The sequence below is a fragment of the Ostrinia nubilalis genome, chromosome 21, assembly GCF_963855985.1.
Source record: "Ostrinia nubilalis chromosome 21, ilOstNubi1.1, whole genome shotgun sequence".
In the NCBI taxonomy this organism is placed as follows: Eukaryota; Metazoa; Arthropoda; class Insecta; order Lepidoptera; family Crambidae; genus Ostrinia; species Ostrinia nubilalis.
Window position 1 is genome coordinate 3,984,654 of NC_087108.1, and position 12,890 is coordinate 3,997,543.

General features: G+C 35.3%; 1 protein-coding gene across 2 annotated transcripts; it reads left to right on the forward strand.

Annotated features, from left to right (window-relative positions):
* Positions 1-42: 42 nt before the first annotated feature.
* LOC135082054 (uncharacterized) lies at positions 43-6,540 on the forward strand. 2 transcript variants are annotated; one of them, XM_063976806.1, is made up of 4 exons: positions 43-325; positions 1,047-1,148; positions 1,759-2,059; positions 5,890-6,540. In XM_063976806.1, exons 1-4 carry the CDS (start codon positions 182-184, stop codon positions 6,000-6,002), a joined length of 660 nt encoding a protein of 219 aa, XP_063832876.1. In that variant the 5' UTR covers positions 43-181; the 3' UTR covers positions 6,003-6,540. The 2 variants fall into 2 exon arrangements, with proteins under 2 accessions (XP_063832876.1, XP_063832877.1); XM_063976807.1 differs by having other exon boundaries at positions 1,759-2,063; positions 5,890-5,974.
* The last annotated feature ends 6,350 nt before the right edge of the window (positions 6,541-12,890 follow it).

Consider the following 12,890-nt stretch of genomic DNA (forward strand, 5'->3'; position numbering starts at 1 on the left):
GTCGCGGAAGAAAATCAATACGTCTGACAAGCAACCCTACCGCTGCGAGATGACTTTGTATTAGTTTGCGCATAGATCTTTGTTTTGGGTTCGCGATTTTGTCGTGTATGTTGTTTTTGAGGTCAAGGACTGACACGAGAATTGGCTAGATGTAAAATAGGTCTGGAAATTCATTTTCAAAATGTCTTTGAAGGCGTACGAAGATGCTTGCACCAGGGCTGAGCTGTTCGGCCAGCCAAAGCCAGACAAAGAAGATTTTTTGGAGAGAAACAAACATTTGGATGTGGTGGAATTTGAGGAAGTGGAGATCAACAAGACTGCAGAGGTTCGTGGAATTTAGTGCCTCCTTTACAATTTGGTTCTGCTTCACATTTTTGTTGAAATCGAATATCGTGTGAAACAACAATTTCTAAGATTCATTAAAAATATTTTTAAAATTTAATACCTTTTCTCAGTACTTTTTATAGCGGCTAATTAACATTGATAAAAAAAAATTTTTAAACTTAAAACGTAGATCCACTAGTTAAAGGAAAAATCTTATCTTCTTTCATAAATAAGTTACTGCATAGCGAACTTGGCAGTGATACTTATTTGGGATAATATAGGATGGTATAAAGGTACAATTTTATTTGTTGTGTGACTCTTGGAATTGATTATCCATGGTTTAACCTAATTAGGACAAGGTCAACGTTGCCCTAATTCTATGACGCATTGTTAACTGGTTATTGTACAATACATTAATAACTAGGTCAATTTTTTTTTATTTAAACATGATGTTTTAGATTTATATTTTTTTTTATTTTATGTGCATTTTTAGAAAGAAAGAAAAATACTGCTTTGGTTAGAAATTAAAATTAAAATTACACAGTTTGATTAGGTACGATTAGAACCAACCTATCTCCATGTACCGATTTAGCGATTTTTTCAATAACTAATTCTTTCAAATAAATTAATTTAATTATTAATTTAGTTCTATTTACAGCAATCGTAAAAAATAGTTTTTTAATTATTTAAGTAATAAATGTTATTGTTTTCTGTACTTTCAGAACACAGCAATACTAGGCGAGAATATGAACCAAGCGAGCTCGGGTCTACACGAGCTGAACACTATCTTAACTTCTACCCAAACCAAATTGAATAGACTCAAGGTATGTCAAAGTATATTTTAAAGACTGTAAACCCTTGAAAAGGAGGCCGACAATAGTGACTGAGTTTCTTGCGCTGCTTCTTTTCAGCACTGGCCCATTTATTGTCCCGAAGCAGTGGTAGGGTTAATATTGGAACGTGTAAAAGTGCTTTTTAAAAGCCTACTTGCAAAAATAAATGAGTTTTATGAGTTTTTATGAGATTTATGGGATTATGTAGGTATAGACGACATGGACGTTTGCCCGGGCCCATTCTTTGGAGGGCCGCTCTCGGTACATCTCTGATCAGCAGAGCTGAATGAGCAGCGGCATGGAACAAACCGTAACCCGCTACGGCGGGCCGGGGGTCCAGTTGTACCAGGGCCGCGAGGAGAAAATCTCTTTAACAAAACAATTGGAAGAGGGGATTGGGGGTTCTCTCAAAGCTGGAAAGGCTCGCTCGTGATCGAGCTTATTCCAAATCCGTTCACGGAGCGATGTAGGTAACTCCATACAAAAAAATGCCAGAGCTAACTAGGCCTTTCTACCATCATTTAACATAACAACAGCCACGTTTTGCCACTTGTCTAGGGGGGCAGATCACAATTCAGACCATATTTCATTAATTTCCCAGGGAGTCTGCGGCAGCCTGACAAACTTCTTCCGAGTGAAGCTGACAGCTCGAGACAACCTGTCCTACTCTAGCGAACCGAGCTACATCGGCCAAACGAACTACGACAAAGACTACATCCCTCCCTCCCAGAATTCCTCCATAAACCAGGGTCTGGGCCCTGGAGACAACGAGATGACGTCACGCCACAACGATGGCGTCACTTCTCCAAAAATCGGGGATATTAACTCTGCTTTGGACGATTTGAAGACTATGGAGCAGAATGAAGAGACGGCTCTGCTGAGCAAAGGAGTCAAGGATATAGGTAGGTAAAAAAATTTTGACTGATATCATGATTTTATTACTGGTAATGTTTGTTATTGTCACTGTCACATTTTGTTAAGGCGATTAGAGTCCTCAATGACCTTGGGCGTTTGACCTTCACGCCGCGCGAAACACCCGCGCACCCCGCACGAAAACTCCGATTTGACACCGATCAAAATTACACGGGCATAGGTAGATACAGAATAGAAGCTCTTTTTTCATGACATTACTGCCTATTATTTTAAACTTGAATTGATGAACCTTGATGTCGGTGTCATTTAACTCAGGCTTAAAGGTATTTAATAAAAATAACACAATCCATGAACATTTTGTACGGGATATTATTTTTTTTATTTTTTCGTAAATTTTCTAATGTTTTTGTCGGTTCAGCCGTTCTCGAAATTTGAACATGTAATAATTATGTAGGTAACTTCGGGTGGAATCTTGCAAGCTGAATTTGTTGGACCAATTTCCTGACGACAACTGTAGGTATTGGAACACATAGTAGTATTTTGTCTATGGTTTAAAAAAGCAAATGTTTCTTCATTTGTCAAGAGAATGACAATACATTCTCTTTGTGTCACTTATGAAGAAAACTGAAAATATATTTAATCTCGTCTTTTTGCTAGAAATCCTTCAACAACTGATTGATTTAAAATTTTGGATATACATGTAATTCGGATGACAATGCAATATTGTGATGACATGGAGTCGATCTGATGATAGAGCTGGAATGCCAGTGGCCCCATAGCAACTCCGTGATTAAACGATTCCATCGAGTTTAGGCTTGTTTGATTTGTATTTATTTATTTATATAAATATAAGTAAGTGATATTATGTAAGTAAGCTACTTTAAAAATCACGAGTACCTACCTACTTCAATTCTCAAAGGCGTTAGTCCGTCAATTACACTATCAAAAAATATTGGACACGGGATATTTTTATTTGTCAACAAACAAGTAACTAATTACGAAGTTATTATGCGATGAAATTCCGCGTGACGTCACAAATCGCAACAATTTTAAGCACGCCTTAACGTCATGGGCCTCTTCTGAACTTTGGCGCGCTTTATCTCTTTAAATTTTCATAAGTTTAAAAAAGTGAAAAATACATTTAAAGTATTTTTTTGGTAAATTGACCGACGGACTAATTCAAACTCTTGCTTTACCCAGGAAACATCCCTATTCTTCGAAATTATTACGAGCTACATAACGAAAAATCTTTGCTACTACGCGGCAGCAAATTCCGCATCATAGATAAAAATAAATTAAAAGAAAAAACCTTTTTTTTAAAACAAGTTTTTGTATGCTAACAATTTTAGTTTCATGACATGCTCCCAAAATTCATCATCTTATAAGAGGATTTCAGTTTTTATCGACGAAACTTTTTAATTATTATAGCCTATAGGTACGTTTCATGGTTAGGTCATTAAGGGAAGTTTATTTGCACTTAACATGAAAAATATGGTATCAATGTACTGTAGGTATACCTATGCACCTTCAGTGGCAACAACAAGGTCTATTGAATACCTATAGTCTACTAAAGGCATGAAATAAATTAATTTTCACCAAAAATTAAAACCAACTCCAAAACGAATCACCAAAAGGTAGGCTGTCACCGACTCTGAAAATATCAATCATGATATAGGTACGGGCATTTGTAATCAGTATCCACATTTTTTAATAAGCTCTATAGAACAATTTATCAATACCACTTTATCTTATTTTTTTAACTGTGGTATTTTCGCGAAGAAACATATTGAAAATGTAATTCTAAATGGCCCATTTGCGCCGAGCCTAAGTATGAAAAATATAAATTGTTTTCTTCACGTAAATCGATAAGTTACTGATTCTGACTCGCTCCTAATTTTGATACTGATTGCAAAGGCCTAGTAAATAAATAACGGAATATATTTTCAACTTTTACTTATCTAGTGCCGTTTTTTTGGAGTCGATTGTTTTACACTTATAGATTCTATTTAGGTAGATAATAGCGTCCGAGCATGCCTTAATGAAGAATGTTCACTAATTTTGTTTTTTAGCTTTCTGTATTCTCTGTTAAAAATAAAAAATACACGTGAAAGAATTATTTCGATACGTTAATTAGTTTCCAAGATATTGAATTTTAAAAGTGCGGGCGGCGGCCGGCCCTCCATTTTATGCGCGTGACGTCATATTACAACGACTGGCTCATATTTGTATGGGTGGAATCTTGCAAACTGAATTAAGACCCACTTCCAGGCAACCGATTAAGCTGAAATTTCGCAAACACATGTGATTTGGATGACCATGCAATATTATGATGACATGGAGCTGATCTGATGATGGAGCTGGAAGGTGGCCATAGGAACTCTATAATAAAACGACTTAAATGCATCGAGTTTGGGCTCGTTCGTTTTGTATTGATGAGTATTTTAATTCTATATAGTAATCGGGGTCTAATGATGGAGCTGGAAGGTAATTCGCAATAAAACGACACAATCGCATCAAATTTGGGTTTGGTTCAATTTTAATTTCTGTGATGGGTCTGGGTGTTAATATGTATAATAAGTATGTATTTACAAAAAAAAATTATTTAAGTATGTTTATATCCGTTTTCTAGTGAGCGGACGCTGTGAATGTACGTCACACGGGGTCACGTGACCGTCGGCGGGACTCAATATTTAAGCGAACTTTGAATGCCTATAAAATCATAACTACTGGGTATTTTTGAATGAAATAAAAACTAATGTATTTGTAAATGTAAAAGCTTAACTGTAACATAGGTTTCAAGTGATTTTGCATACCTAGTAACATTCTCAATTCAATCGTATCGTCTGACTGACCGTGCTCTATAAACAACTCTGACATAAAAACTATTGTCAAACAAAGACTAGGTTGCACCATCTAATTTTAAATTTGACAAAAGTCAAAAATCTGTCAAACTCCATACAAAAAAACACCGGTTATCGCCAAAGCTACGGTCAAAGTTAGGTCACGTCAGGTGGTGCAACTCAGCCTAAGAAAAAATTCATTTTGATCGCTAATGTCAGTTTGCAGCGAGTGACACAACCTCCCCGTCTGAAGGCCAGCGGCCGACTGCCGCCCGCACCCCGCGAAGGCCCCCTCAACAGCAAAACGTTCGGAATTTATCAAAAGTAAAATTTATGAATGAAAGTAATGTTCGATTGAAAAACGCAACGTGTCATTTAAAGATTAAAGAATTCCTAATCTATTCGTGCAAAAATCTTTCAAATTAACATAGCCGTTTTGGAGGAGTAGGGAATTTAAGTAAAAAATCGATGTCCCGTATTTATTTTTTTAATCCAAAACAAAGAGACGTAGCGAAAATTCAAACGTCACAAATGTAGTCCTTGAACTGTTTTATAACATATATTTTTTTCAACTATTTCTGTCCAGCAGTAAAAGAGGAGTAGGCTTTACAAAATGTCCATTTGACGCGGATTGAGGACTCTAATCGCCTTAAGTTTTAGCGTGCAGACACGGCTTACCGCTTTTGTTTATCTTGAGGCCGCCCGCGACTTTGTAAGCGTGAACCCTGATTTAGGGGTGGAGTTTCGTCAAATTCGTTATTAGCGGATCTCTACATCCTTTATGGAACCTACATGCACAAGTTTGTAGGTGATATAGTTTCTGATATTTCGTGATCAATCAGTGAGTGTTAGACTTGATCAAAATGAAAGTCTCTTAAGCAAATAAATAATTTCACTTGATAACGATTACTAACATTAGCATTTAAGACGTTTTGTTTATTAACCAGTAGTAACCACAACATGAACTGTAAGTTGTTTGAAATAAAAACTTTTATTTTATTTATTTTATTCTATTCTAGGTAAGCAAATCACTTCGCAGACCAGCAAGTTGGATGAGATGTTAGCACACGCTGACCGAGCCCAGTCGTCCCTGGATCGCCAAAACAAGCAGATGCGAAAATTTGTCCGATAGGATTTTGCTCAAATGGCTTAGGCTTTTGGATGTGATTGCGCGTGGAAATTTGACAATATTTATGATACTGATTCAAAATAGCTTTCATGTGTGTAGGCAAAAACTTTTCATAGATTATTAATTTGTTTTTTTTTAAATGATGGAATTGGGAAACTGAATTTTTCGTGTCCTATAAAATTTTTGATGGCCCAAACGAGTGGCCAGTAAAGGGGTTGGCTCGTTCAGTGATTCGTCCCACAACACGTTCGTCCCAGTGGGACGAAACACTTGAACGAATCGCAGAACAAAAAGTAATATATTTTTGAATTCAGTGGTTCGTACCATTGGGACGAACGTGTTTTGGGACGAATCACACTGAAAGAGCCAAGGGGTTAATATCGAGAGTGAGGCTGTGTTAAAAATTATTTTACTGATTATTGAAAACTCATAGGTTTTTAATCTGTATATCAAAAGTTAATATTGTAGTTGTTTATTTTGTAAATACTCGCTAGATAGCTTTTTAAAACTAGAATGTTAAAATGATGATATTTAGGCCCGCATTATATTATAGAACGATACCTAAATGAATCTACGCATAAGAATAAACGGGTTACCTACGTGAGTGCGACAAACGTTACATCGAATTTTGTTTCTTCGAAAACCTTTCTGCGAAGTTACTATACTGCGACGCCTTGTTATATCGATGCCTTGTTACTGCGATGTAACGTTACATCGAAAAACTTTACTGCGAACGATTTTACTGTGCAGCCTTCTTTATTTGACTTAACAGATAGATAAAAAAATTAAATTACATACATCAAAAGAATACCTACCTAATATAATGCATTATGTATTTATTTATTTAAAACATACATGCATTATGTACACAAGGCGAACTTAATGTGATTCAGAACTCTCCTCCAGGTAACAGAATAAAGTGAATAAAGTGGGCGGTACAAAATTAAAGATAAAATAAGATTCTAAATACATTAAATTTTATTTACTTATTACACATATTTAACAGTTGCATCATTGATTAAATAACATGAGAATAGAAACATAAATATAAATAAATTATAAAATATATGCCTACCTATTGATTTGCATTTTTATAATGATACTTACTACTCACTCGTTCATTAAAAATGACTATGTACGTACATAATTTCGCAGTAAAATCGTTCGCAGTAAAGTTTTTCGATGTAACGTAACATCTCAGTAACAAGGCATCGATATAACAAGGCGTCGCAGTATAGTAACTTCGCAGAAAGGTTTTCGAAGAAACAAAATTCGATGTAACGTTTGTCACACTCACGTAGGTAACCAGAATAACTCAAGTATGAATGAGGTTGATGAAAGTAAAATTGTTCTATAGCAGTGTTTTATTTTTTTTATGAATAAGGGAATTACAGTCAGCCAGTAATAAGTATGTGATAAAAAGAAATTATGCCTTTATTGAATTCAATTTCCGTCTAAAAATTGCCAAATTAAATATTGTTTAAATAGAACTAGAACATAACACCGTTTGTTTGTTGTTGTACACCATGACACTAACTACTGGAGACCATTGATAAGCCTTTAAAGAAACAGCTAAAGCTCTAGGTTAATTAGAAGTTATGTACGGTCAAATTTAATATAGATACGCCATGAATTTTTTTTTTTCAAAAAATATTCATCCCATCCAGTATCGTTTGTAGGTACACAGTCACTGTGTGTCGGAATTACACGTTCCCCTGATAAAAATATTCAATACCTATCTAAAAAATGCTTACGAAGAATGAGTGCTAGAATGACAATAGGATAATTATTTAGTAACCTTTCAATAAATAAAAAAAATTTAGCTTTGGCGGTTTAGGTATGCATTATCAAAATATAATCGTAAAACAGTTATAATTATGTATTGTTGTAGGTACATGGTAAAATTATTTGCAAAATGTCTGAAACGTATTTTCCTATTTTTTGCTTAACTTCCTGATGGAGGATACATAATTAATACCTACTTATATTATTTCTTCAACTATTTTTGTAAGGGATAGGTAAAGGTAAGTAACTAGTGACTTTAGTTGTACAGTTTATTTAAAAACTGAAAATGACAGTGTTTTAGTAAGTATTACCTATAATATGTCCGAAAGTATGTTTTTCTTGTACATATTTGTCAATTTTAGTACCTATTTACTATATTTCTATTAATTTCATTGTTATTTTCGATATCCTCATCATTATGTATAATATAACTTAGTGTATAAGCTAATGAATGTACCTTGCTTCTTCCAGTGTTATAATGTTTCATTGTGATATAATGTTGGTGTTGAACACGAAGTTGTTGTTATAATTAATCTATACTTATCGAAATAAAGCTGTGATTTATGTGATGTATTTTTTTTAGTTTTCTTTAACCACAAATTCTTTCACAGTCGGAAATACACCTACCTACCTACTTATCCGTTCATCGTTGTAATCTTTTGTAGTGGTAGGACAAAAAAAGAATGAGACATGTATAGGCTCCTTAAAAGAGCATTTAATTTTGACGATTAAGTACTAATTTAATTAGTCTACAGCTACACAAACAAAGATAATTTAGATTTTTTGATTTTGTAACATACGAAAACTTTAATAAATTTAAATAGGTACGAAAATAACTCTAAAATAAAATTCTGACTGTTTGTTTATTGTAAAGTAGATTTTATCTTGAAAAAGGGCATTATGTTATTGCAAAAAATCTCGAATAGTTGTTTTTAATGGGGGATGAATATTTGGAGACTGATGAAGACAGGCTCTATCCACCTACTTTAAAGAAGTTTAATATTTTAATCTATCATAACTTAACCGTAAACTTTCTTGAGTTTGTCTTGAATTTTGAGTATCCTTTCTCAATACGGGCCTCACTCTTCCTGATAAACTTAGTCAAAACAAATCAGCATTGAGAAGTCACGCTTTTTATCACGGCCGAGCAAAAAGCCGGTGAACCGACCGTGAAATTTTACTGTATAAGAACCGGATTAGTGTACCATGACCTACCAATAGTTCAGAGTCCGACCTGCGAGATGTACCTCGTGCTGATAGCCTGTCAAGTCCTCCTGCTCTCAGTGACATCTGCCAATCCGTTCCACAAGTACCCATATGTGTTTTTACTAGACATCGGCAATGAAGAACTCCAGAAAACCAACTCAGAGCAAATTCGAGTCAATGTACCCGGAGGATCTTTAGCTTTAAGATACCCAGGAGTTGGGAACGGAGACACGATTACCCATGTTAGGGTAAGTGGCATAGATTTCGGCACAGACCTACAAGCTAACGTCGTGGATGGTGGGCCTGGATCCAAATACGTTGTGATTGTATTTGCGGGAAACCAAGGAACTCCTTACGACGCTGTTATCACTATACAAACTGTATCTGATGAGGATATGAGCCAAGCTAATATAGCTAATTTGGCTACTAATAATAAGGTTGAAGATAGCAACGACAGCGCTGAAGATCTTAGTAACGACGATTCTACTGATCTCAAAGCAGGTCCAGGAGACGAAAGTGTCATTCAAAGTGATAGTCAAGGTGCTGGAAACACTTATGCTGAAATAAGGCAGCCTGGTTACAGTTACGGTAACAGTGAAGGTGATAGTGGAAATGCGAACGAAGAAATAAGACAATATAGTTACAATTCCTATAGCTCTTACAAGAATAGTGATGACTATGACAACACAAACGATGAAGGTACATCTGACAATGATCAACAATCAAACGAAGATGACCAGGACGAAGAAGAAAACGGTGAGCTAGATCAAGAGGATAACCAGGCAGAAGTTAATTATAAAAGAGGCAATATTCAAGATAGCCAAGTGGAGCAACAACACGCAGATTTCAACGATGATTATGGCAACGAAGATAACGAAACCCCATACAATGCTGACGAGTCCAGTAAATATTCGAAATATCAATCCATAATGCCGAAATTATACGATGGGGTAAGGATTTACCCTCAAAACGCTGTGCCTTTCGTGCTGTCTAGTGCTGACAACTCGGTTTACAATTCTGAAGACCCAAATGAAGTAGACCAGACCTTTAATGATGAAGAAAATCATAATAACTACAAAAATAAGGATACAAACAACAATTTCTATGACTCTGACGACGCGTCTGCGGTCGAGTCGTGAAAACTTTAATGCAATTTAGTGAAATTACCTAATGATAAGTAAAAATACAATATTTAGGTTTAAAAATATTTAGCTATTGTTATAAGTAACTATAGTCATAAAATATGAGTAACAGGAATGTGTGGAATGTAAATAAAATGTTGCGTGTGCTGAAATTATGCCCCATTTTTCCCGTTTTAAATGAACCAAAGTACGACGTTATACTTATTGGCAAAGTATGTGAGAAAAATAATAAGAGGCTTGATTATGGAAGTCTAATGAATAAATCTTGATAAATAAATAAAGTTAAATGGAGTTCAAGGAATTCTTTAGAAGGCATTTAACTTTTTACCCTACTGAAGAACAAAATTATGATGAAATGTAAATACCTTGATAAATACACCTTGTTCTATAGGGCTTGCTTATTAAGGGAACTAAAACTAGTGACAGAACGTATAAATAATATTATTTAGCACACAATTTTTATTTTATGTGAGAATGCAACCTACACCTACACTGTCCTTAACTGAACTAAAGTATGAGGTAGAGACTATTTGGTTAGAGTGATCTTTTATAGCTCATCGTTATAATTTTGTCTAACGCATGTTTTTTAGTATGGCCAGAGAGGTCGGACTATTTAGGATCGTATTATCCTTCTGTCCTGGTCAACGGGTCAGCTATGGTACCATTTATGGGGTGACGCCTACAAGGAACGTGGAGAACTACTCCCATGAATGAATGTTTGTCCTTAATAAACGTGTAGGCGTCCACGAGCCGCTGGTAATTGGTCAAATTAAGTCATTTATAATCGGCCAATTTATTCATGGACAAAACATAGCTAATATTACTGATTTAATATCAGTTTGATCCTTATGTCAAGCGCAATAAGACTGTAGAGTATTAAGTTACCTACACACGTTCAGCCCCAAGGCTCGGATTCCCAATCAACTCTGCGGGTAGTCGCCAATTTTCGATAATATTATGAGAATTAAGCTTTTTTCGGATACACGAGGCTGTCTTTAGCCTATTTGTTCGGATGCACGAGTCAAGACGGCACGTGGCGGGAGAAAAGATGTTTATGAATATAACATGACCCTTAGATTCATGAAAATAAGGGTACGCTGTATTCTCTTGCAAAGGAGATAATGGTCTTAGGATAAGTAGGTAATCCTACCCTTAGAATACTAATCACTTTATTAGCTGTTAACAAGCTTGATCCTAAGACAGAGGGAATAAAGTTCTCACCTTATTTTTAACCTTTTTAAATTTTCTCAAGATCCAAATACAAAAGTTTAAGGCTGAGTTGCACCACCTAACTTTGACCGTAACTATAACGATAACCGGTGTTTTTGTATGGAGTTTGACAGATTTTTGACGTTTGTCAAAGTTAAAGAAAGATGGTGCAACCCAGTAGGTAAGAGTTTAGAGTCCCAGCAAACTACAAACTTTTAGTCGGCCAATACTTAGTTGGGTTCGAAGAATTAGCCGATACCAAATCGATGTAATTACTTACGCATTTTCATATGTCCGTCCTGAGGTTCATACTGATTAACAACAGCCCGACCCAACTATCGCCCGACAAAAATTCTGTAGTCAACGGCTAGTCACCTAGTCTTATGGTATTTACAGTGTGTCCGGGCATGTAGTGATCAAACTTTAAGGGCGTAATCTATCGACAATTTTATCGATGAAAATACTTCAAATTTGGGGCTTGACCCATTTCTCGCAAAATTACATGGATTTAGTAAGTTTTTAATTTTTAGTTTTCACCTCTTCCTTCAAAATGAAGTGAAATCGTGGGTAACTTAACACTTAAGCAAATATTTTATATCTTGCGATAGCCAAGAAATAAATTATCTATTAGTAGAAGTAGAAAACAGACACAAGTTTCATACATTTTATTCTTACTCCCTGTAAGAATAGATTTAATTAGAAAAAAAACATGACTTTTTTCACTTCTTTTTCAGTTATTTTCCAACACAAGAAAAACCAGGTCGTTAAAGTATGTAATATGTATGTATGAAAAAAGATAAATAGACAACTTTACATCGTGAGATCGTGACTCAGGTGTGATGTATGGAATTTTTTCTTAAACGTACTTCGTCTATTTTAAAAGCTCTTTGGCAGACAGTGGGGTAAACACGAATGTTTGTATTGGCCGAAATGCAAGATTGATAACGTTAGTCTTTTGTCCAATGAAAAATGATGCAATGCAAAGTGGAATAGCATAAGCGATGCCGACTAGCAACTATTTTTGTGAAAAATTATGAATCTATACTAATATTATAAATGCGATAGTAACTCTGTCTATCTGTCTGTCTCGCTTCACGCTTAAACCACTGAACCGATTTTGATGAAATTTGGTATAGAGATAGTTTGAGTCCCGGGAAAGGACATAGGATAGTTTTTATCCCGGTTTTTGAAACAAGGACGCGCGCGATAAAGTTTTTCTGTGACAGACAAAATTCCATGCTAGGAAAGCTAGTAAATCATAGTTAAGTAGTTAGAGCAAGGTAAGTACATAACAACAGAACTTTACTAACAAGTAATCATATAATTTTCATAAGTGTATGAGAGTAGTTATCAAACGCGATGGTGGACAGTTGTGTACGCCCTCTGCCCAATCTAGGGACTTATGCCCGTTTTCACAATCAATCCCTAATTTTTAAGTGACCCATATGGTAACAAATAACAGGAATTTTGTTTTCAAAGGGGTCACTTAAAAATTAAGGATCGATGGTAAATGGGCATTAAGGTCCTTTACGCATGAGAGTAGAATTGT

What these genes read in the sequence shown, in the direction of transcription:
- LOC135082054 (XM_063976806.1), top strand. Translation starts at nt 182, where the DNA reads ATGTCTTTGAAGGCGTACGAAGATGCTTGCACCAGGGCTGAGCTGTTC. An exon ending in CCAAATTGAATAGACTCAAG is followed by an intron (nt 1,149 to 1,758) that starts GTATGTCAAAGT and finishes TTAATTTCCCAG; the next exon opens with GGAGTCTGCGGCAGCCTGAC. An exon ending in CAAAGGAGTCAAGGATATAG is followed by an intron (nt 2,060 to 5,889) that starts GTAGGTAAAAAA and finishes ATTCTATTCTAG; the next exon opens with GTAAGCAAATCACTTCGCAG.